The 24,951-nt window shown below is 42.5% G+C and overlaps 1 protein-coding gene across 2 annotated transcripts; it reads right to left on the bottom strand.

Moving 5' to 3' along the window:
• Positions 1–1,432: 1,432 nt before the first annotated feature.
• SUCLA2 (succinate-CoA ligase ADP-forming subunit beta) lies at positions 1,433–24,832 on the bottom strand. 2 transcript variants are annotated; one of them, XM_081840948.1, is made up of 11 exons: positions 24,677–24,832; positions 19,186–19,363; positions 18,418–18,517; positions 17,745–17,907; positions 15,460–15,588; positions 13,030–13,168; positions 12,027–12,188; positions 11,792–11,934; positions 8,411–8,531; positions 4,866–4,954; positions 1,433–2,633 (listed from the first exon to the last, which is right to left on the bottom strand). In XM_081840948.1, the coding sequence occupies exons 1-11, from the start codon at positions 24,773–24,775 to the stop codon at positions 2,559–2,561; spliced, it is 1,398 nt and encodes a 465-aa protein (XP_081697074.1). In that variant the 5' UTR covers positions 24,776–24,832; the 3' UTR covers positions 1,433–2,558. The 2 variants fall into 2 exon arrangements, with proteins under 2 accessions (XP_081697074.1, XP_081697075.1); XM_081840949.1 differs by lacking the exon at positions 24,677–24,832 and adding an exon at positions 23,809–23,859.
• Between the last annotated feature and the right edge of the window lie 119 nt (positions 24,833–24,951).

Genomic DNA, 24,951 nt, shown 5'->3' with positions numbered 1-24,951 from the left:
AGGAGGTTTCTTGGCCATGTTCCTGCTTACAAATAAAGCCAGACCAAACAGGTACGAAATTGTAATTTCTTTTTTTGGTCTCCAAGGACTCTCTGCTTGTTTTGCCAGTTAACACTGCAGGTTGTTTAAAGGATCTTTCGTAGACAATATGAGGGAAAAGAGGTCTTTATTTGAACAAAATAGGAAAAACTCAAACAGCAACAAACCCCTCCCCCCTCAAATAGTAAACCTTAAACAGCAATAAAAACCTTACACTAAGGAATAAACAATCCCCCCACCAGACCTTCACCCACATACAGCACCCGCCATAGGGAGCCCCCGTATTTGTTCCATGATCGCCCTGCACCATTTGGACCTGCCCCAACCAGGCGGGGCTGGATATCTCCATGGCTGTTACCTGTGGCAATTAGGGCTCCTAATCTGGGGAATCCAGCCCTAGCTGGACCACCTTCAAGGGCAGGAGTGCTCCTACGGGGACTCACACGAAGGGTTGGTAGTGCAAGGATTGGAGCAGGGTGACGTAGTTGGAGAGGATGACAGACCAAATGCCGCTGAGGCTCCCTATGGCTGGATCTGGTGCTGTATGGGGGTGAAGGTCTGGTGGGGGAATTGCTTCTTTGGAATTGTTCCTCTGGAGTTATTTCTCAGTACATTCATACCTTGGAAGTTGAAGGGAATCCGGTCCAGAAGTCTGTTCGACTTCCAAAATGTTCGAAAACCAATGTGCGGCTTCAGATTGGTTGCAAGAAGCTCCTGCAGCCAGTCGGAAGCTGCAGAAGCCCTGTCAGATGTCCAGCTTCCAAAAATGGTTCACACATCATAACACTCGGGAACGGTGTTTGGGAGCCAAAATGTTTGAGAACTGAGCTGTTTGAAAACCAAGGTACAACTGTATAAGAGAGTTTAAGAAGGTGGTGTCACTCTGTATGTCAAAGGGCATTAAACCCACAAGCTACAAATCCCAAAAGGAGCAGAAACACAGTGGTGTGATACATAGCACCAAGAGTTATTTAGTACTATGGACTAATACTATCATCCCTCCAACCAAATTGCCCAAGAAAGAGGAAGTGTTGTACTAGATAGATGCCTGGTCCAGTCATGCCAAAGAGGTAAAATGCCTTAAAAATGACACTGCCCTAGAACAATTTGTCATGAAACCAACTAGTGGGGCAGAGTCCATAGATTTAAGATTAAACTCTTGTCAATGACCTGGTGTGAGAAGCAAGTATTGTTGAACTAAATGGGAACACTGAGCATGTAGCTATTAAAACCCAATGTGGAAAATTGTCAAGTAATAACAAGTGTCACATATGACTACAACCATGTATATGTATGTTGTGTTTAAAGATGTGTTTGTCAGCACATATGTGTGTCATCTGTACTTTACATGTTTGCTGCACAAATACTCATGAAAACACATTTGCCACAAACGTGAAGAGTTTCCAATTCTTTATTTATCCTAGTTACAAATCTGGCCCTGGTTCCCAGTTGTACGCAGCTTGTTAAACGTATATTCCAAAAGAAGCTTTCTATAAAAAGGAAGTGTATCTATTAACATAACATTCATTCCCACTTTGCTGTAGATAGGTTTTTGTGGCACAACTATTAGAGATAACACATGCTGAACGTTTTGTACACTCTAAGGCACTATGTAAGTGCTAAGATTGTAACATTCAGATCCCCACTGATTTTAGTAACGCATTTCACAGTAATATTTAAAAATGATTTCATTTAAATATAAATATGTGAAGGAGAACAATGCTCAGCTCTTTGAATAAATTTTATTTGCTACTCTAAAGAATACTATGTCTGCCCAGTACTAAAAGAAACAAGCATTTATTAGTTCGTATACAAATCTACATGATATTTTAAATTAAGTACCAGAAAATCATGAAGACAGTACTTTCATAGTGATTAAATTACGTTCAAAGAGTTTTTGCTTTAGAAAGCACAGGCTGTAAAAATGCACTGTTCATAAATAGTGAGCAGTATGCTCTAGTTCATTCACTGTACTGCAGAATATAAATATATTTGATATACTGCATATACAGAATACCTCAACACATTCATCTGTATTACGATAGTATTCTGTGCTACATGAATTGTTTCTCTTAAAGTTGCCCAGTAGATACTTCTGGGAAATGAAGTGCTAATGCAGCAGTTTGACTTCACCCCTGGAGGTGCACTCCATTGTCTCCTGAGACAAATGCCAACAATATGTTATTAAGCCTAACTGTTAAGTTTATCATTGAGATCAACACAAGCTATGGACTTTTTGGTTTTCTATTGGGAACACATATTTTCAGCCTCAAGCATGTATTTCCCCATATGAAGAGCATCTGTTTCTGTAGCTGTAACTGAAGGAGAGACTGCAACTAAGTATTTAACTTTTTTTTATTACAGCAAACACTTTGAATATTAACAGGAAGGTGATACAAGCTTGCCTATCAAGCAAGTAAAATCTTCACACACATAAAAGGAGTAAGAAATAATAGAACAGTATTTTAGAAAGCTGAACACAACATGGGTTTGGGGAACATGAACCATTACATGTCTGATCAAATTGGTAACTGAAACTTAACATCCACTTGAGCTTGCTTTGCTAAGGTGACTATTTCAGAGAGTTTCACAACCTAAAAGACAAAACAAAAATCACCTTGAGATATTTTGTTTCCATAAGATATTAAAAATCTTCAACAAGTACAGGTGAAAGGACAACAAATAAAAAGTAATTTGGGTGATTAACAGTATGAATTGTTAGAATTCAGGCTCGGTCAGAGGTATGTGCCTATCTGCAGGCACCAGCTGAATTCCTTTGACCTCCCTCTGGCGACTCCCGGCAGGAAAGACACACGAGGTCCGTTCCGGCGATTTTCCTCAGGCTGGGAGAAAAACACACCAACTGCTTCTCCTCCTTCTCCTCCTCCCTGCATATCCCCAGGGAGGGGAATCAGACTCAGACAGAAATGTATCTACATTGCTTTTATTCCTGTCTTTAGCAGTCATACAGTAAAAGATGTCTGCTCTCTTCAACAAACAGAGAGAAACTCCAAACTCCACCCATGTACATCCTGTACAGGTCATATGACACACACTGAGCTCATATCCTGTGCTCAATAAGGATGGACTGCCCCTTTGTTTCCATGGCAGCAGTCACACACACCCTGTCTGGCTTTGCAGCCACAGGCAGCTGTCTGAGCTGCTAGAGCCTTTGCTTGCTGCAGCATTGCTGCTTTAGAATAACATTGCTGCTTTAGAATAACTGCAAAATGTTACAGCTAAGTCAGATGGAAGAAATAGCTTACAGAGTGTAACAAAACCTCAGAAAGGAAGTCATATCAGTCTAATGCACTGAAAGATGAAGTCATCTGACTGCTTAATATGTACAAGGATGAAGAACCTTAGGCCCAGGGGCCAAATGTGGGCCCTTTGGAACTGCTCTGCCAGGCCTGAACTTGGGAAAGTAATGTTAGCCACATCGTTGCCAGAAGCATGCGTGTGGATTCTGGGCACCTTGGGAGCTGCTGTAAGTGCGTGCTTTTGTCAATAAAAAAATCAAACTATTATCCGTTTGTCCTCCTTGGCTGGGTGTGCACAGGACATGGGAACATGAAGAGCAAGTGAAGGTGATCTGAGAGCGAGGGGAGGCTGGTCTGAAAGCAAGCAGAGGTTCAGTCTGAGTGCATGGCCCCCCAATACAAGACAGCTTCTTCCTCAAGGTGGAAAAGCTAAAAAGCAGAATGTGTTCCCCCAATGCAAGAGAAACTGGCTGTGCTGGACTGCTTGAGAGGCAGCATGACTGTCTGCACTGGCACGGGGATATGGCCTGAACGAGTCCAGCATCTGTGCCATCAAGGTGTGCAAAGAAGGAGATCCATGGGGCTGTGGCATCAAGTGCTCCATTACCTGCCAAGGTGACCAGCCAGGGGTGTGCCAAGGCTTTACCACTGTAGCAGGTAGGATGGAAGGCTGTAATTCTCTCATTCACTTCTCTCTCTAAGCTGTCTATTCACTCTACCTGTGATCTCCAACTTTCCCTCAGAACCACCTAACAAACTCCTCCTCAGACACTGTTCAGGGCAAAAAGAGTTGTGTCTCAAGCACTTGCTTCACAGAGTTCCATTAAGTTACTATCATCAGTTTACATAATTATATGTGTATTATTTCAATACATGTACAGCTATAAGCATGGTCTCTTATCCTGAATAAAGTAGGTTATAAGTATATTGTATATATAAGTATAGTTATAAGTATAAGTATAGTTATAAGTATAGTTATAAGTATATTGATTATGAACAGATGTAGACAGAAGCTGCCCTCCATGAGCTGGGAAGTCAAACATCACTAATCTCAGGGTTGTGGGTTTGAGCCTCACATTGGGCAAAAAAGATTCCTGCATTGCAGGGGTTGGACTACATGACCCTTGTGGTCCCTTTCAGCTCTACAGTTATATGATTCTATGACCTGCAGCGGAGAGTTTTCTGTGCCTGTGGGGGCTCCCTGCACAATTTAGACCCCTGGTTTACTCAGTGGTTCAACTTGCACAGGGAGCCTCTGCAAACACAGAAGGCTCCCTGCTGCAGATGTTTGCCCTCCAACATGGTGAGCAGCAGGCATAGAGCAGGGATGTGATGAAGCCAGACGGCCCGACTTAGAATTGTGTGATCATACTGAGAGCCTTAAGAGGACTAGATTCTTACAGCCACCTGACTGTGCATTCATACATTTTGCGGTATATTGCAGTATGTGAAGAATCCTATAACACTGAAAGCTTAAGAGTGCCATTTCATCATGTTTAGGTAAGTTAACAATGCCTATCAAAAATATGTTACAGCAAGAATTTATACAAATAAATTTTAGCTCACCATTTTAGCAGCTTCATCCAAGTCATCACAGGCAAGTATTTTCAGACCGCTTGCGGTTATTAAAGCTTTAGCATCATCAACTCGTGTACCTACATAGTTAAGATATTATATTTCAGGATTCAGGATTATTTCTGTCAATGTTATCCAAACACAGGACATAGTAATTAGTACAACAGTGTGGCCTTGATTGAAGTAGCTACAATGCTTCTCTTTCCTTACAACCAATCTTTTTCAAAATCATACGACAATATATTTTAAGGCTAGAGTGGGAGTCCAGTTGTCCAAGAGGCAAAAGCTTTGTCAGTTTTGGGTGCCCTTACATGGTAGGCAATTGTATGTGCACCAACCTCTGCTCCGCTAACTTCAGAGTGAGATTTGTGCCGCTTATGTTCCAGTTTTTGTCCAGCTTCTTCATAGCACATAGCTCTCTAGAATGCCAAGGAGTTAATCAGGCACTGCAGTGCTGGAAAGAACGCTCAGGAGTGATCAGGCGCTGCCTGCTTCATCTCTCCATTACAAAGGAACTTTGGAAGGATCATCCACTTTTTCCACTGGAAAATTCTCCAGAGTATTCAGGAATCTATCAATTTCTGCCACACCCCTGCCAGTCCCCTTCACCCCCTGCTACCACTTCAAACCTTACTAAATATTGGTGACATCTGGAAACCAGTCACTGAGATAATTTGAATTCAGCAACTCTCCTGACCAGGAGAGTTTTAAACTAGATCTTCAAGGGGGAGGGAGACAACATTACAAATGACAGAAGAACACCTGGTATTTTGAATAATAGCTGCATTTATGCACAGAAAATAAGGTGGCATTTCAGAAACCTGCTAAAGGGCAAGAAGCTACAAGAAGGAAGCAGCTGGAGGGAACAACACATGGTTTCAGTTGTATCTAAACAAATGCACAGAGTATGGGAAACAAGCAAGACAAATTGGAGCTTTTAATAAAGGAAGGCAAATATAACCTGGTAGGCAATAATAATAATAAATTTATTATTTATACCCCGCCCATCTGGCTGGGTTTCCCCAGCCACTCTGGGCGGCTTCCAGCAGAATATTAAAATACAATGATTCATTAAATATTAAAAGCTTCCCTAAACAGGGCTGCCTTCAGATGTCTTCTAAAAGTTACTGAATTACTGAAACCTGGTGGGATGAGACTGGAATGTAGGAATTGAGGGGTATAACCTGTTCAAAAGGAATAGACCAAACAGGAAGGGAGGAGGAGGAACATTATAGAGGATACCTGTGAAGAAATCTATGACCTGGAGCATGGAAAGCAGATTGATAATATATGGGTAAAAAATGTGTGAGAAACAACAGTGACCTTACTGTGGGGGTCTGGTATAGTCTGCCAAGCAAGACTTAGAAGATGCCTTCCTAGAGCAGATTACCAAACATTCAAAAAGGAGAGATACAGTAGTCAGGAGAAACTTCAGCTACCCCAATATCTGTTGGAACTCAGCCTAGAATGTAAGGTCCAACAAATTCCTCCATTGCCTTGCTGAAATTTTCGTTTCCTAGAAGGTGGAAAAGCATCAAGGGGATCATCTATCTTGGACCTGGTCCTCAATAACAGCTAGGAACTGATGGACAAATTGGAAGTACTGGGAAACCTGGGAGAAAGTGACCATGTCCTCCTGGTTTTCATGATACAGAGACACAGGGAAGCTGAGTGTGGTCTGATAATCAATGGACTTTAACAAGGACAATTTCATCAAGCTTAAGGAGCTACTGGGTGAGATCTCATGGTCAGAAATACTCAAAGAGAAGGGAGTCCAAGACAGATAGGAGTTTCTTAAAGGTGAAATAATGAAGGCCCAAATGCAGACAATTCCAACAAGAAAGTGAGTGGGATCTAAGGAAACCAGTATGGTTGCATAGAGTGACAAGCTAGGTGAATCAGGGGAATGCTATGAGCATAGTATATCTTGATTTCAGTAAGGCTTTTGACAAAGTCCCTCATATTCTTGCAAGGAAGCAAGTAATTTGTATCCCCCAGAGGGCATGGTCACCCCTAGATACAATCTCTATAGGAATAACAGGCAAGATTGTACTGGAAGTGGTGTCACTCTATATGTCAAAGAGGACATTAAACCCACAAGCTAGAAATCCCAAAAGGTGCAGAAACACAGTTGTGCAATACTTAGCAGCAAGAGTAATTTAGTACTATGGACTATGGACTAGTGGGATGCCACAGGGTTCTGTCCTGGGCCCATTGTTCAAGTCATTCAGTGGATGAAGGAATGAAGGAATTGTCTTGGATGAAGGAATTGAGGATATGCTAATCACATTTGCAGATGACCCCAAACTGAGAGTAGCTAATGGCACAGAAGAATCGGGATTCAAGATGATCTTAACAGATTGGAGAGCTGGGCCCAAACTAACAAAAAGAATTTCAGTATGGACAAATGTAAGGTTCTGCACTTAGGCAGGAAGAACCAGATGCACAAATTTAAGATGGGGGAAACTTGGCTTACTATTAGTATATGTAAAACGGATCTAGGGGGTCTTAGTAGACTACAAGCTTAACATGAGTCAACAGTGTGATGCAGCAGCAAAAAAAGCCAATGCTATTTTAGGCTGCATCAGCAGAAGTACAGTTTCCAGATCAAAGGAAGTCATAGTACCACTCTATTCCACCTTGGTCAGATCACACGTGGAATACTGTGTCCAATTTTGGGCCCCACAATTTAAGAAGGATGTTGACAAGCAACCAAGATGATCAAGGGTCAAGAAACCAAGCCTTATGAGGAATGGTTGAAGGAGCTGGGTATGTTTAGCCTGGAAATGAGGAGACTGAGAGGAGATATAAGAGCCAATATCTGAAGGACTGTCACATGGAAGAGGCAACAGGCTAGTTTTCTCCTGCTCTGGAGGGGAGGACCCAAACCAATGGATTCAAGTTACAAGAAAGGAGATTCCAACTAAACATCAGGAAGAACTTTCTGATAGTAAGAGCTGTTAGATAGCAGAAAGGACTCCCTCAGGAGGTTGTGGACTCTCCTTCCTTAGACATTTTTAAGCATCTGTCATGGATGCTTCAGTTGAGATTCCTGCATTTCAAGCGGTTGGATTAGTGTCTCTTCCAACTCCACAATCCTGTGATTCTATTAATGAACCCCCAGTGCTTGAGTCTATATTTTTAGCTTCACTGACTGATATATATTCATATATAGGAGGAAAATATAAGCTTGTGGTATGTCAATGAATGTCTAACTTCAACAGTAAAAGAGACTCTGTACAATTAAAAAAGGTACAGATTTAAGAAAAGCTGTATAAGATTATTCATTGTGTTACAGGCTCCGCTTTTCTATATTCTGTACTGCAAAGCATGCAGAAGCAGCATTCGAAATTAACCCATCACCAGTGGCTTTTTGTGACTCAGGAGTGCCACCTAGTAACCAAGTTGAGATTTGCAGTCACATGGTTTGCAACTGGCTGAGTGGCAGAGTCCTGAGATTCCTGCTTGGACTGGATGACGTTTGGGATCCCTTCCAACTCTACAATGCTATGATTCTTTTATTGTAAAATGCTCACCTTGTAACCGTACAACAATAGGTATTTTAATCTCCAAATCTTTTACTGCCATAATTATTCCCTGTGAGATCACATCACATCGCATAATGCCTCCAAAAATATTCACCAGAATAGCTTGCACCTGTGTAAAAAAGTACATAGAACTGTAAACATAATGGAGCACAGATTCATTCAGTCTTCTGATAAAAAAATAATGCCTGTCCTGCAAAAGGAAGATCGTTGAATAGTTTGCTAATTTGTAGACATTATGCAATTAAAGGTAAAGGTAAAGGGACCCCTGACCATTTGGTCCATTCGTGACCAACTCTGGGGTTGCGGCGCTCATCTGGCTTTACTGGCCAAGGGAGCCAGCATACAGCTTCCGGGTCATGTGGCCAGCAGGACTAAGCCGCTTCTGGCAAACCAGAGCAGCGCACGGAAACGCCATTTACCTTCCCGCCGGAGCGGTACCTATTTATCTACTTGCGCTTTGACGTGCTTTCGAACTGCTAGGTTGGCAGGAGCAGGGATCGAGCAACGGGAGCTCACCCCGTCGTGGGGATTTGAACCGCCGACCTTCTGATCGACAAGTCCTAGGCTCTGTATTGGTAATATGTTTTTCTTAATACCTTTGAATTTATAGTTTTAGGCAACTATGCTTAGCAGGCATCACCACATGTCCAAACATACAAGAGACTAAGTTGTTTGAAACTAATGCAGTTCATAACATGGGGTTTTGGAAATATAGCTTGCCTTAGAAAAAGACACAGAGGCAGCAGTTTTTAGGAGGGAGCCATCATGAGAGACCCAGCCCAACGGGACAGTCAGGGTTTTTACCTACTTTTACCACCTTAAACAAAGGCAGCTATGCAGTGATTCAGACTGGTGGGGACAGGGAGGACCCATTGACAAAGGAACCAGCAGGGAAGCATTGGAGCCAGAGACGGGGGGTGAAGGGGACTCTGATGTGGGCACAGACTCTGATAGGGAAAGAGCAGGGGCTGCATCTCCTGCTCTGCAAGAGAGCTCTGTTCTGGGCTCTCCCCCTCCCCCTTTCACAGCTCAAGAACTGGGGTGGGGGTAGGGGTGGAAACCTGGCTCCTCTGAACTGTGTGTGTGCTGACTCTCTGGGTGTTAAGTAATAAAAGTTAATTGCCATAAAGTCTCATGCCCGCTTCTGATTTACGGCACCAGGCAACAGTCGGCAGAGCTATTCTGGCATTCTACTTCTTCCCTAAATCCTTGTATGGAGGTCATTTCCATTTCCATGTGACCATCTGCTTCCTTCCATTGATTATTTCTTGATCCAGTCCTCCCAACTTTTCATCAATTTGATCTGGGGCCTCTGTGTATTCTCCCTTTCCATTTTCTACCTCATATTCCTCTGGCTCCGTTTTTTTGCATCACAATCTGGCTCATTTTCTTTATCTTCATCAAACATTGATCTAATCATTTTTAATTGTCCAGCTATCAACTGCTGAACAATACCAACAGTCACTGGTTGATCCAAAAGTACATTTACCATGTTGGAAAGTTTTAATGTTTTGGTTATTATTAGCCACTCAATTCACCTCAACATAACTTCATTAAAAACCAAAGTACTGACATTCTGCAGCTGCACCTGCTATCTCAAAACAAATTCTTTTTCTCATGACTAGTGATAATTACTCCACTTTCAATTTCTCGAATTCTTTAGGTGGCAGGAAGCAAAAACAAAAAAACAAAAAACAGAATTTCTATCATCTCTCTTGTCCACCATAAATCAAGCTTTCATTTTGCTTTAGATAGTTTAACAATTCATCTACTTTCTGTTTTTCCAGCAACAGAAAGTGGTTTTTTTAAAAAATATTTATGAATTTATAAGAGTACAAAATACAGCACTGAAGAATAAAAAGGAAGGGGGAAAAAGGGGGAAATAGATACATTAAATCAATTCATAATTCTATTCCATCAACTTCCCATTCATGTCTCCCTAAATTTCCAATTCCTGCTGCATATTCTATTTTTTCTAACTATTTAAACATTCAAATTCTTCTCATTATAAACTTTAACTGCTGAGCTTACTCCAAACTGATTAAAGTTCTAATGTTTTTACAATGGTTTTTAAGGTAGTCTAGAAATGGCTTCAATTCCTCTTTTAAAATTTTCTCTTCATGCTGTCTAATTTTGCTGGTTGAGCTTGATAATTCTGCGTATTCCACTAATTTCATCTGCCACTCCTGCTTTGTGGGTATTATCTCCTCAACAAAGTGGTATTCACAGATTTTCAGATGGTAGATCTTCGCCAGCAGATGGAGAGGGAGGGAGGGCTCTCATTACAGTTTTCTTATCCCACAGCTGTTTTAAAGGGTTTTAAAAAGAGAGGGTGCAATTCAATTGCCTGTTTTCAGGCAATTGCGTGGCGTTTGGACATGATGGCGTTCTCCTCTGTTTGTCAGCCTCCTGCTATTGACAGAAATAAATTTGTCTAATCCTTTTTTTAAAGCCACTGAAATTTCTGCCTACCACTATCTCTTGTGGGAGCAAATTTCATAGTTTAACTATGTACTGTGTAAAGCACTTTCTTTATCTGTTCTGAATCTTCCAGCATTCAGTTTCACTGAATGTCCCTCAGCCAAGTATTATGAGAGAGGGAGAAAAACTTTTCTCTATAAACTTTCTCCAGACTATGGCAAATTCCAAGCACCTCTATCATGCCTCCTCTTACTGCTTTTTCCTCTAACTCATTCCCTAAGGGGCAGGAGCTCGCTGCACCAAGCACACATCCATCACTTCTGTCCAGCAGGCAGACAGCTGCACATGTGACAATCATTGGCATACACCCTTGCTGCCTTTTTAGCTGCGTATCTATTTGGTAGTTTGAGTTAATTTACCCTCTACCTCAAGGAGAGGTTCCTATATCCCTGGTTAGCTTCTACCACCTGCTACTACAGCCAATGAGATCAGGCAGTGTGGATCAAATCCCTAAGAGTAGGAATTTGAATGAGATATGAATTTAGATGGGAATGGGAAACAGACAAGAGGGGAGGCGTGAGTTAGAATTAATCCCTGTAGAAGATAGCTTCCTTCCCGTGGAAGGTTCATATATATATATATATATATATATATATATATATATATATAGTTTCAGCTAAGTCTTATTTCCACCTAAAGTCTAAACTTTAAAAATTAATGAAACCTGAAAAAAGTACTACAGGCTTTTAAAGCTCAAGTTACCGTGCAGTTTTAACTTACAGTATCAACGGAACTAGCACAGGACTGTGCTTAGAGGTCAGGAGGTTCCTTGAAAGAAGATGCCTGCTCATAGGAGAAACAGTAACCTGCATTTCTGACTAGCAGCAATACTTGATTAATTAAACATCAGGTTAAACAGAGAACTCTAAACAGCAACTGTGTTCTTACCTTTTTATCTGATGTAATCAGTTTAAAGGCCTCTGTTACTTGTTGCACTGTAGCACCACCTCCAACATCAAGAAAATTTGCTGGGGTGCCTCCATGAAGTTTAATTATATCCATAGTGGCCATTGCAAGACCAGCTCCATTCACTGAAAGAGGGGCGGAAAAAGAAAACAGTAACTATTGCAGGCATTGCTGCATCTTTAGTTCCCATATTCAGCATTCACCATGCCCAACATACCAAGACATCCGATGCTTCCATCTAATCCTATATAATTGAGATCTGCTTTGGCTGCATCTCTGTCTCGCTGGTCTTCCTGGGTCCAGTCCTGCAGGCCGAATATTTTCTGCTGACGATAAGCCGAATTGCTATCAAAATTTATCTTTGCGTCCATACACATCACTTGGAAAAACAAACAAGTTGTGTTTAGACCCCTTAATGCTAAGAACAGTAACTTCCCAAGTTATCTATGTGGGCTAGTCTAAACACAGCGCAGATTAAGGTAGCAGAGTCCTGAGCCAGTTTAACATGAAGAAGATATTGTATTTCTAAATGTCCCATAACATGTAAATTCCCTGAAAGAAGAAAACAAGCCTTGCTTGCTCTCTGATGTGCAATAATATGTTTCCTTCCTGCTGTGCTGGTTTTGTACATGCAGGGAACTTTTTACAGCAGTCAAATGCAGGAGTGGAATTCCCCCATCTGGAACCTGAAGTGATGCACTACAATCTTTCACCTCATCCTGCTACATGTATAGACCATCAGAGTTACGATATTTCTTCCCAAAGCCAAGAACATACACGAGAAAGTCAGAGAAAATGGTGTGCATAGAAGAGGCTCCTACACAAAGGGTACAAATGGGAAAGCCAAACTGATTCAACTCGGAAGAGCCAACCCTCCCCCCCCCCCAAAAAAAAAAAATTGTGAGAGAAAGGAATCAGATTGAGCACATTTAAGGGATACACTGATGAAATTTCTGAATCTTGTCATGGTACATGTAACTGACAGTCCTAAAAATGTCTTCTCACTGCAGTTTGTAGAGCCATTTAAGGCATAGGATCGTGTTTGGACAATGCCAAAGCACATCTTAAACAGGTAAATCTAGTTTGAGGGGTTTTTTTGGGTTTTTAAATCCTCTTAATAAAACATGAGCAAAAACTCAGAAATCCTATTTTGTAATTAAGTTAATAAATTCCACAATTAAGTTTTCAAAGTGAAACAATTCCAAAAGAAAGTACTTTACCAATCCCTGTAGAATCTTCAACCATGGGGTTAATTTCTACCATAGTAGCATCAAATTTAATGAAGAGGTTGTAAATCTTAATCATATTATCAGCTGCTTCGTCTACCAAATTAGCAGGAAACCCCATTTTCTTGGCCAGCTGGAATTGGAAAATAAAAAACACAGAAGGAACCTTTATGGTAAATCAAAAACAAGAAAACTCAGAAAGAATGAGCACATTTCAAGCTGCCTTACATATAAGCCAGAGACGGGGGAACATCCCCCTCCCCAAGTGAGACACTCTGTTCGCTCTCTCACCTACACACAACCATCCTCTGTTCATCCATTCACTAACTCTTTTGGGGAGGTGGAAGATTCAGATCTAGATTATGGCATCAAGGAATGGGGGGGGGGCTTTAACTTTTCCCCCAGCTACAAAGATCCAGACACAAGCATTCCTCAGACTCTAAGTCTGCTATTGGTATTGGAATAAAATGTTCCTATTGAAGCAAACAGGAAGACAGACTGCAGGGACTGGGGGGGGGGGGTGATTTGAACCATAGTAGGGAGCAAAGAGTTACAAAGAACCCTCCTGCCCCTCCACCAAGATTGGGTCTCCATGCCTACAATTAGCTATATTTCCCTGCTAGCCACAAGGAAAAAAAGCTCCTCCCTGAAGTCAACATGATGGATGGAGCATAGCCAAGACCGAGAGGTTCTGTGGGCAAGATGGAATCATCCACCACGGGTGGAATTAGACCCACTCCTGGTGCAGGCTAATCTGTTGTTGTAGTAGTAGTATTATAATAATAATATATCTATTTATGCCCAACCTTTCTCCCTGACAGGGACTCAAGCTGGCTTACAGATAAAAATAAGAACCACTAAAACATAGGAAACAAAATCATTTTAAAAAATAAAACATAAAATAAACATTGATAGAATTAACACTAACACCATCCTGAGTCTCTGTCAGGAGAAAAGGCCGGGAATATATTTAACATGATACCATTACTGTACTGTACTGTACTGTACTGTACTGTACTGTACTGTATGGCTGCTGTTGTGTTGCTTTTTCAAGGGAAGAAATAGTCCTGCTCTATTTGGCCTTGGTTAGACTCCACCTGGAGTCCTGTGTCTAGTTCTGGGTGCCACAATTTAAGGATATTGACAAGTTGGACCATGTGCAGAAGAGGACAACCAATATGATCAAGGGCCTGGAAATCAAGCCTTATAAGGAATGGTTCAGGGAGTTGGGGATGTTTATTCTGGGAAACAGGAGACGGAGAGGAGATATGACAGCCATCCTCATTTATCTCAAGGGCTGTCAGATAGAAGATGGAGCAAGCTTGTTTCCCCCCGCTCCAGAGTTGGACCTGAACAAATGGACTTGTGTTACAAAAGGAGATTCCAACTAAACATCAGGAAGAACTTTTTGACAGTAAAAGGTGTTTGACAGTGGAATGGACTCCTTTGGAAACTGGTGGATTCTCTTTCACAGGAAGCTTTTAAGCAGAGGTTGGGTGGCCACCTGTCATGGATGCTTTAGTTGTGCTTGCTCCAGCAGCATATATGCTAAAATTGGAACAATACAGAGAAGATTAGCATATCATCAATGCTTCAGTTGAGATTCCTGCACTGCAAGGAGTTGGACTAGATTGTTTTTTATTATTTTATTAGTTTTATTAGTTGCTTTTTGCCACAGGCAACCCAAAGCAACTTAAATTAACATCAGGTAAGAAGAACAAAAACACATTAAAAAATCTCACCCACTCTAAAAGGTCCTAGATCATAAAAACCAGGGGCTGGTTGAAGAGGAATGTTTTTGCCTGGTGAAAACTCTATGGAGCAAATGTTTGGGGGCACAGGAGGCTGCTGGAGCAAGGTGTGTGGGGGGGTGGGAGTAGAGGAGGAATGAGCAAAAATCTCCTCCTCCTATTTCTACTCGCAGCAGTATTCACCCCACGGGGGTTTTCTCTGCACAACTCTAAATCCAAACTCTTAAAGAATCTGAAGATCCAGTGTTACAGTGGTGCCTCGCAAGACGAAAAGAATCCATTCCGTGAGTCTCTTCGTCTTGCGGTTTTTTTGTCTTGCGAAGCAAGCCCATTAGCGGCTTAGCGGCTTAGCGCTATTAGCGGCTTAGCGGATCAGCTGATAAGCGGCTTAGCGGATCAGCTGTTAAGCGGCTTAGCGGCTTAGAAAAAGGGGGGGGGGGAGGAAAAAAAACCCGCAGCAACTGGCAAGACATTTTCGTCTTGTGAAGCAAGCCCATAGGAAATTCGTTTTGCGAAGCACCTCCAAAACGGAAAACCCTTTCGTCTAGCGGGTTTTCCGTCTTGCGAAGCATTCGTCTTGCGGGGCACCACTGTATATCTTTTAGTTAAACAGACCATATGTGTACAGGTTATAGAGAAGCTGTCGCTAAACAAACAATACATATTTCAGTACCCTGATGGCCTGCTCCTTTTGAATGCCTTCTACAATGTCAACTGGTTCCTTAGCTATGGCATCAGGATTCTCTGCAGCAACATCTTCAATATTGACACCACCCTGGGAACTGCCAATGAGTACAGGACCCTAAAAAGAGAAACACTTTTCAACGAGGTCTTTTAACAATCCCCAAAATATTAAAGTAATTTTGTAACACACTTGTGGGTTGAATATGAAAAATATAAAATTAGATACTACATAGAAACTGAGTGTTCAGTTATACGCCTAGAAAAACCTAGAAACACAGAATAACTCGTTTACAATAGCCTGGTTGCCAACCAGCTATTTGAGTGCCGGTTGACTGAAAGGTAAAGGTTATCAATTAGTCAATAAAAAAACTATAGGTGTGACAGCTGGAAATTTACAGGCCCCTAATTTAGTCCTGGAGACTCGAGTCTTTCTTGCTATCATATCTTAATTACCTTCTAAAAACCAGCTGTCTGAAAATATTCCAATGAATGTGGTTGGGAAAGGTGGTTATATCATTCGCACGAGAAATTCTTATTTATGTGCTTGTGAACTTTCAGAGAAAGGCAGAGTAGAACTCAAATCTAATATTTGCCCCCCAAACGATTGGCCAGCGAAACAAGCTACTAAAAAAAGTGGCACCACTACCCCCAGTAGGAATCAGTATATTTTTTTGTAGAAATTAGTTGTGATCAGCACTTTGGGAAACTCCTAAAGCATTTTATGTTTTTATCATTTCATTCTTGGAAGACAACCAAAGGCACTGGAGGTTTAGTACCAACATGCAGTGCGTAAGATAAGAATTTGAAACAGATTCTGTAGTTTTTATGCAAAAAAAAATCCAAGCCAAAGAAGAACCCCTCTGCTCCTCTCCACTACCACGGCCAGTTAGCCCCCCCCCCCAATTTGCTACCACTCATAATCCAGCCTGGCTCCATTTCTGCCAGGGTAGGCTATAAAATGAAAAACTGTATTCAAGTCTAAGTATTTTAAAATCTTATTCTAAAGCTCTTATTTACACTCTTGTTAAGCACAAAAGAAAAGATGACGGTTTAAAATGCACCAGTATTTTCTAGGAAAGGCCCCTTTCAGCTGCTGTCCTCAAGAGGACTCCAAAAGGCTATTGTAGAACTTGTCACAGACGCATGCATGGTATTTCTCTTGAAAGAACTCTCACCTGTTACTAAACTTATAGAGGTAAGAAGCTATTTGGGGATTTACTAAAGGCTACTGCAGAAAAGGAAAACCTCTAAAAAACTCAGATGCTCAGATATCTAATCAAAACCTTACATTAATAAACACTTCTGTCACTGAGCACCTTACAATTCATATGTCCTATGAGGCACCTAATTGCTTCATACTATAGTAAATAACACTGACAATGTTTGATAGCAGAATGTTGTTTTTTTAATACAAACTAGAAAAACAAAAACAAAAGATTTTGCCCAGATTGAGAACTAGGGTACTACAGTTAAACCTCGGTTGTTGAATGTAAACCATACCGGAAGCCCCTTCGGCTTCCTAAATGTTTAACAACTGAGGCACGACTTCAGATCGGTTATAAGAGCTTCCTGCACTCAATTAGAAGCCACGTCAGACATTCAGCTTCTGAAAAACATTCGAAAACCAGAGCACTGACTTCTGGGTTTTTGGCATTCGGGAGCCTAAACGTTCCAAAACCGAGCTGTTCAGGAACAGAGGTTTGACTGTATAATCCATGTTTTGCTCTACTAACTATCCTTCTGAAGACAGCTTAAAGGTCTTTGTCCCAACCAGAAACACTAAACTCTATAACAACAACAACAACAACAACAACAACAACAACAACAACAACAACTTATTATTTATACCCCGCCCATCTGGCTGGGCTTCCCCACCCACTCTGGGCGGCTTCCCAAAAAATATTAAAATACTGTAATGCATCAAACATTAAAAGCTTCCCTGAACAGGGCTGCCTTCAGATGTCTTCTAAAAATCTGGTAGTTGTTGTTCTCTTTGACATCTGGTGGGAGGGCGTTCCACAGGGAGGGAGCCACTACTGAGAAGGCCCTCTGTCTGGTTCCCTGTAACTTGGCTTCTCGCAGTGAGGGAACCGCCAGAAGGCCCTCAGCGCTGCATCTCAGTGTCCGGGGTGAACGATGCGGGTGGAGACGTTCCTTCAGGTATACTGGGCCTTTGAGGCCGTTTAGGGCTTTAAAGGTCAGTACCAACACTTTGAATTGTGCTCGGAAACGTACTGGCATAAAAAGCATTTCTCCTCAAAATAGACTACTCACCTGAAATGATCGTTCCATGGTTATTGCAAAATAGTACTCTCTCCTGGGATATCTGCGCTCACAGATAAACACTTGATTGCATATTCTGCCCTTTTCTCCTGTCTGCTTTGTATACAGTTTTTTCCCAATCATTTTGGAGGAAATCTCTCTTGCTTCTTCTGGACTAATAAATAAATATTATTTATTAATATTATTTATTTGTGTAGCCAAAGCCATCACAAAACAAAACAAAACACATTAAACAGAATAAAATACATTAAACAGAATAAAATATATTACACAATTAAAATAATTATTAAAGTATTATTCTGTCAGATAAGAGTTTGCTTCCCCAAAGAATTTAATTTATTATCCCCACAAACATTTCTTCTTAAAATTGCCACTCTAAAGGCAAACAGGTCTCATTTTCAGAGTTGTAGGGTGACCTGTCCCCTAATAAAATAAAAATTGTATTCACAAAATACTAGATCACCCTAAGATCCATGTTATCTAATCTACTATACCAAAAAGAGATCAAAGTCCCAAAATGAAGTTGCTGAAGTTTAAGTAATATTTCAAGCATTCTAAAAATACAAATACTGAAACAATTCTAGTAAATAGTTATGCATAGTAAATGCCCCTGGGCTATTAATGTTTTTGCTTTCTGTGTTAATTAATTAGAAGCTCAACTTACGAAAATACTATTTTCACTCCTCCTTTAAGGCCACCTTCAAAGGTTCCTTTCCCTCTACCACCAGCTAAAACTTGTGCCTTTACAACAAGGTCCTTTGTACCTGGAATAGAAGGAGGGTAGACAAGAACTGTTTCAAATTAAATAATGTACAAATACTATTTGAGGGGTTTTTTTTAACCTAGGCAGATCTAGGTTTTAGAAAAGAGAATGAAAAGCTTCTTTGCAGTAGCCAAGACAGGGGCCTTTGACAGCATGTTGGGCCTAAACAAAACTCTTGTACTGAAGTACAAGAATAATCTCACCCTGGGTCATGGTATCAGAAGCAGAGGATATTACATTGTTTGAAGGATGTGGCATCCCCAGTAGGCCTCTGGAAGCCCTGACCTGAGGGAACTGGAACAAGGGATAGCCCCAAAGCAAGGAGGACAAAATGCTATTTTTTTTTTTTATTCAGGGAGCCTTGCAATGCAGCAGAGGGACAGGCTATAAATTAGCATGACTAGTAGTATATACAATTGGAAAGTGTCAGTAACATAACTAATGTCAAAAAGTACATCTAAGTACTTCACAGTTGACAAATCTCTGAATGGTAATCTCTCTCCTACAGTGATTTTGTAGGATCTCAGAAATTGAGAAAGAAGAATTTGAAAAATTAAAGCAGTTTTACCACTACCTATTAAGTCTCTAAAACTTTGTGGAGGGAGCATTACCTGGGGAAAAACAACAAAAAGAAAACATTTACTACATCTATAGACTTCAGTTCTATACCTATTTCTTTTGCAATGTTGTAAGCTTCCTCTGGTGTCTTTGCAACCAATCCATATGGAACAGAAATGCCAGCTTCTTTTAATAGTTCCATACTTAAGTATTCATGCAGCGACAAGCTCCTTCGTTGCTGCACTTGGAACACATAGCTAGGAAACAAACCTTGTCTTCCACTGAATACCTAGGAAAATAGGAACACGACTTTCAGTTTAACAAGTCTTCATTCATTTACAGTTTGCATACTTTACTATATAAACAACCAAAACGCGATCTTTTTACAGTGACACAGCCAAGGGATAAACAGCAGCTTCACCCTCTGGTTGAGATGAAGGGGGTGGGGGGGGTATGTAAATAATAATGAAATATATCAAACAGGGAGAAAAATGGCAAAGCAATACAGTGGTACCTCGGGTTACAGATGCTTCAGGTTACAGACTCTGCTAACCCAGAAACAGTACCTCAGGTTAAGAACTTTGCTTCAGGATGAGAACAGAAATTGCACGGTGGTGGTGCAGGTGGCAGCAAAAGTGGTGCTTCAAGTTAAGAATTGTTTCAGGTTAAGAATGGACCTCCAGAATGAATTAAGTTCTGAACCCAAGGTACCACAGTACTGCTTATTATGTTGAGGAGACATTAACAATCTTAAAGTAATTGCAAATCATATTTTATAATATACAAGACAGAAATAAGCTTAACATGAGTCAACAGTATAATGCAGCAGCGGAAAAAAATCTAATACTATTCTAGGCTGCATTCAATAGAAGTCTAGTGACAAGATCAAGGGAAGTAATAGTACTGCTCTATTCCGCCTTGGTCAGACCACCAATTCAGGACACTACAATTTAAGAAGGATATTGACAAGATGGGATGTGTGCAGAGGAGGGCAACCAAGATGATCAAGAGTCTGAAAACCGAGCCTTTTAAGGAATGGTTGAAGGAGCTGGGTATGCTTAGCATGGAAGAGAGGAGACTGAGAGAAGATATGATAGCTGTCTTCAAATATCCCAGGGGCTGTCACATGGAGCCAGCTTGTTTTCTCCTGCTCTGGAGGGTCTGACCTGAACCAATGGCTTCAAGTTACAAGAAAAGATTCCAACTAAACAGCTGGAAAAACTTTCTGTCGGTAAGAGCTGTTTGACAGTGGAACAGACTCCCATGGAAGGTTGTGGACTCTCTTTCATTGGAGGTTTCTAAGTAGAAGGTGCATGGCCATCAGTCATGGATGCCTTAGCTGAGATTCCTGCCTTGTAGGGGACTAGATGACACTTGGGGTCCCATCCAATTCTATGATTCTATGAATATGTTTTAGAATGCCATTCTTTTCTGTCACTGTGTGCCTGGGGGCAGATTATCTGCTTTAGAGTCTAAATAAGTCACAATCAGTGTTAGAAAGTCAGATATATAAGCTGGGTGCCAAATAATAATAATAATAATTTTTATTTATACCCGCCCCTTCCCAGTCAAGGCTGGGCTCAGGGCGGCTAACAAGCAATAATAAAAACAAGTTGAATGAATACAACTTAAAAACAAGATTAAAATACAACATTAAAATATTGAAACATCAAAATATTAAAATGCAGCCTCATCACAGGAGGAGAAAGGTAAAAGAAAAAAGAAAGAGGGGGAGGGAATCAAATTGGCTCCAAGCCAAAGGCCAGGCAGAACAACTCTGTCTTACAGGCCCTGTGGAAAGAAATCAGATCCTGCAGGGCCCTGGTCTCATGAGGCAGAGCGTTCCACCAGGCCGGAGCCAGTGTTGAAAAGGCCCTGGCTCTGGTTGAGGCTAATCTAACTTCCTTAGGGCCTGGGACCTCTAGGGTGTTGCTATTTATGGAACTTAAGGTCCTCCATGGTGCATACCGGGAGAGACGGTCCCGCAGGTACGAGGGTCCTAGGCCGTGAAGGGCTTTAAAGGTCAAAACCAGCACCTTCAACCTGACCCTGTACTCCACCGGGAGCCAGTGCAGCTGGAAAAGCACTGGGTGAATATGCTCCCATGGCAGAGACCCCATGAGGAGCCTCACTGCAGCATTCTGCACCCGCTGGAGTTTCTGGGACAGCTTCAAGGGCAGCCCCGCGTAGAGCGAATTACAGTAGTCAAGCCTGGAGGTGACCGTCGCATGGATCACTGTGGCCAGGTCAGGGCGAGAAAGGTAAGGGACTCCTTAAATGGCTCCTTAAACCAAAACGTAATGTCTAGTTGCCATTTGGGGGCAAGACAACTCCATTAAACATATAGCTAGTTCAGATGACAATCTTGAGTTAGGATAAGAACTTTGAAAACTTAAAAAAGAAAAGTCACTTGATGCAGGGACAGTCCACATATATATCAGCCTATTCCAGCCTCTGTTTCATAACGCAAGTCTATTCTTCACAACTGTGAGCAGGGCAGTGGGGTAAGTGAAGACAAGCTACATCAATTAACTACTGTATAACATTGTTCACTGCTCCTGCTCAAGCATTTTGGTTCCTGAAATTCATTCTGATTGTGCGGATAAAATATAATGGATAGAATTCTACAGGATGTGGTACTAGTGTATGAAAACTGTCAAGATCCAATGATCCCCAGGCATGCAGCTCAAGATGGTGGAGATGTCAGGCACCATCCTGGTGCCCAGTGGCTGATCATCAGGTGCAAAATATGCCTGGCACCTGGCTAATTTTGAACACTGCCCTGTCCCCTTTATAAAGATCTGAGGAATGAGATCATCACCCCACTCTTACTTACCATCCCAGGCTGCTAATCTGCAGCTACATTGTTCTTTCTTTTATCAGATCTAAATGATCAAACAGCAAAGGTTGCTGGGTTTATTGAGGGTGCAATGAGATTAAGAGCCACTATCTGAACGATAATCTTGGTCATTTGATTGCCCTTTTTACCCATTGTTGTCTTTTTAATTGTATATATTGCTTGTTTATGTTGCTATGGCCGTTGGCTATTGTGAATAAAGTGTTTTTTTTAAAAAAACCACTGGTCACAACATTTTCAACTAAAGCCCAACAGCATTGTTGAGTTCATGGTTGAGCCTGCACTGCTAAAGTGGACCAAGAATTGGCACAAAGAGAATCAGTGTGAAAAGAGCCATGAGCGCTAAACTGGAACAGACATAATAAAGCCCCATTCCTATTAATGAAATGGCATATATTCAGTGGGAAAACAAATCACCTGAAGAGCTTCCACTCCATATTACTGGGGATGGCTAACATGGTGCCATCCAGAGCCTGTTGGACTCCAACTCCCATCAGCCCTGGGCACCACAGTCCAGCCAGCATGGCCCACAGACAGGACTGTTGGGAACTGGAGTCCAGCAACATCTATATAGCACCATGCTGGTTACCCATGCGCTGACTGGTATCAGAATCCAACAGAAAGAAATCACACAGGCAAAGAAAACATTTTGGTTGCCACTTTCATTTACAGCTTTTAGCAGCAGCTATGTAATCTGTATTTATGATATGATATGCTTACTTCATAGGTCCCATTGTATTGGGTCTGTTTATATTGCAAAAAATTCATCAAGGGGAAAAAGAACCACCAAAAGCCACACAGGTATTTTATTACCACACAGGTAATAAAAAGATACAGCCACATAGAAAACAGCAACTCTGATATTAAGAACATAAATTATACTTCAAAGTTTGTGACCAAGGCTAACACATTTTACTTCAGTCTGTAATATCAATTTCCCAGAACTGTACTAAGGGACTGACTGCTTGAGATCTGCATAACACTTACTCAACAGCCTGCACAAGAGGTATAGTCATGGAGAAAAGAAAGTACAACCTCTTTGAATTCTGTCGTTTTACATATCAGGACATAACAACAATCATCTGTTCCTTAACAGATCTTTAAAACAGGTAAATACAAACCTCAGATGAACAACACACGACATATTACACTGTGTCTATATTTATTAAACTGAAAGAAAGCCGAAATGGAGAAAGAAAAAAGCCTCCACAAAGTTGCTACAAACAGGAGGAACAGCATCTCAAGGTACGAGCTCATGACTCAATAAATAAAGCCAATGCAATTCTGGGCTGCATCAATAGGAGTATAGCATCTAGATCAAGGGAAGTAATAGTGCCACTGTATTCTGCTCTGGTCAGACCTCACCTGGAGTACTGTGTCCAGTTCTGGGCACCACAGTTCAAGAAGGACACTGACAAACTGGAACGTGTCCAGAGGAGGGCAACCAAAATGGTCAAAGGCCTGGAAACGATGCCTTATGAGGAACGGCTAAGGGAGCTGGGCATGTTTAGCCTGAAGAGGAGGTTAAGGGGTGATATGATAGCCATGTTCAAATATATAAAAGGATGTCACATAGAGGAGGGAGAAAGGTTGTTTTCTGCTGCTCCAGAGAAGCGGACACGGAGCAATGGTTCCAAACTACAAGAAAGAAGATTCCACCTAAACATTAGGAAGAACTTCCTGACAGTAAGAGCTGTTCGCCAGTGGAATTTGCTGCCAAGGAGTGTGGTGGAGTCTCCTTCTTTGGAGGTCTTTAAGCAGAGGCTTGACAACCATATGTCAGGAGTGCTCTGATGGTGTTTCCTGCTTGGCAGGGGGTTGGACTCGATGGCCCTTGGGGTCTCTTCCAACTCTAGGATTCTATGATTCTATGACACACCACAGCAGTGGGAGAGCCGAGAGTCAGAGTTCATGCCATCGATCTGCCCAGCCCCAGCAGGTCTCCTCTCAGCTGTCACCTAGGGGCAGCTGTGGCACCCAGCTGCGTTAGCGGAAGAGGCAGGAAGCAGGGCTGGTTCCACCCGCTTTGCTAGAGGCCCAGCTCCCTCCTGCCCCTTGAACTGGGCCAGCTGGTCATGATGGGTGCAGCTCTTTAGAAACTGGTGCCTGAGTCTTTTCGCTGATCCTTTTCTCTTGTGTCTTTTTGCTTTTTCAGATTACAGATAGGAACTGTCTTGTTCTTTGACTGTATGTAAACCAGGCTAGGAGCCTTTTTGGGGAGCAAACGCTCTGAATAAATAGATATCACACAGGCAGGATGGTGGGAGGCTGAGATGTGTGAAGTAAATGCAGTAGCAGCATCTGACTGTTTTATGTGAGGCCCCCAGAAATACAAGCTCTGAAGGCGAAGCATGATCACTAAGACAGCAAAGGAAATCCCAAGTACGCGATGGCCTGTTCATTGCCTTCTTCTTCTTCTTCTGCAAATATGTCAGCCTTTTTGAGTTGGGGGTGTGGGGGGGTGACACGAAGCCGGAGCCTCCTTTCCCTGTCTGTCCCCGAGGGGAGGCGAGGCGCGGATCCTGCGCGGGGCCGGGCGCCTCTCCAGGCGAGGCCCGTCCCCATCCTCGCCCTTTCCGAGGGACCCGCCCCCGGCGCCCCCCGCCCCGCTGGCTCCGGCCGGGAGCTGGCCTCTCGCTGGGCCGCCCGGTGACCTTCCCTCGCTGCCCCCGCCTCTGCCGGCCCGCCCGGCCCCTCGCTCCGTCCTCCCGCCGCGGCGGGCAGGGGAGGCCCGGCCCCGCTCACCTTGGCAGCGCCGCTCCGCTCCGCGCAGCCCCAGCCCAGAAGCTGCTTCGCCGCCGCCGCCGCCGCCGCCGCCCGGGCGCCCATCATGGAGGCGGCCATGATCCACCTCCTCCCTCAGGACTGGCCTCGGCGGCAGTGCGCGTGCGCGGCAGCAGCCGGAGGGGGGGGCGCAGACGCGCTGGGTCCGGCGGGCCGCTGCTCTCTGCCTGTCGAGTCCTAGGCAGCCTGCGGAACTCCCTGCCACGGGACGGCTTTCCAAGAGGAGGCGGCGAATG

Source organism: Podarcis erhardii (genome assembly GCF_964252035.2).
Source record: "Podarcis erhardii genome assembly, chromosome: 1".
Lineage (NCBI taxonomy): Eukaryota > Metazoa > Chordata > Lepidosauria > Squamata > Lacertidae > Podarcis > Podarcis erhardii.
The sequence above is the reverse complement of the archived record's forward strand: the minus strand, read 5'-3'. Positions and strand labels throughout refer to the sequence as shown.

What these genes read in the sequence shown, in the direction of transcription:
- SUCLA2 (XM_081840948.1), bottom strand. Translation starts at nt 24,775, where the DNA reads ATGGCCGCCTCCATGATGGGCGCCCGGGCGGCGGCGGCGGCGGCGGCG. An exon ending in CAACATTGCAAAAGAAATAG is followed by an intron (nt 18,518 to 19,185) that starts GTATAGAACTGA and finishes CTTCTATTCCAG; the next exon opens with GTACAAAGGACCTTGTTGTA. An exon ending in TGGATGAAGCTGCTAAAATG is followed by an intron (nt 2,634 to 4,865) that starts GTGAGCTAAAAT and finishes TTTGTCTTTTAG; the next exon opens with GTTGTGAAACTCTCTGAAAT.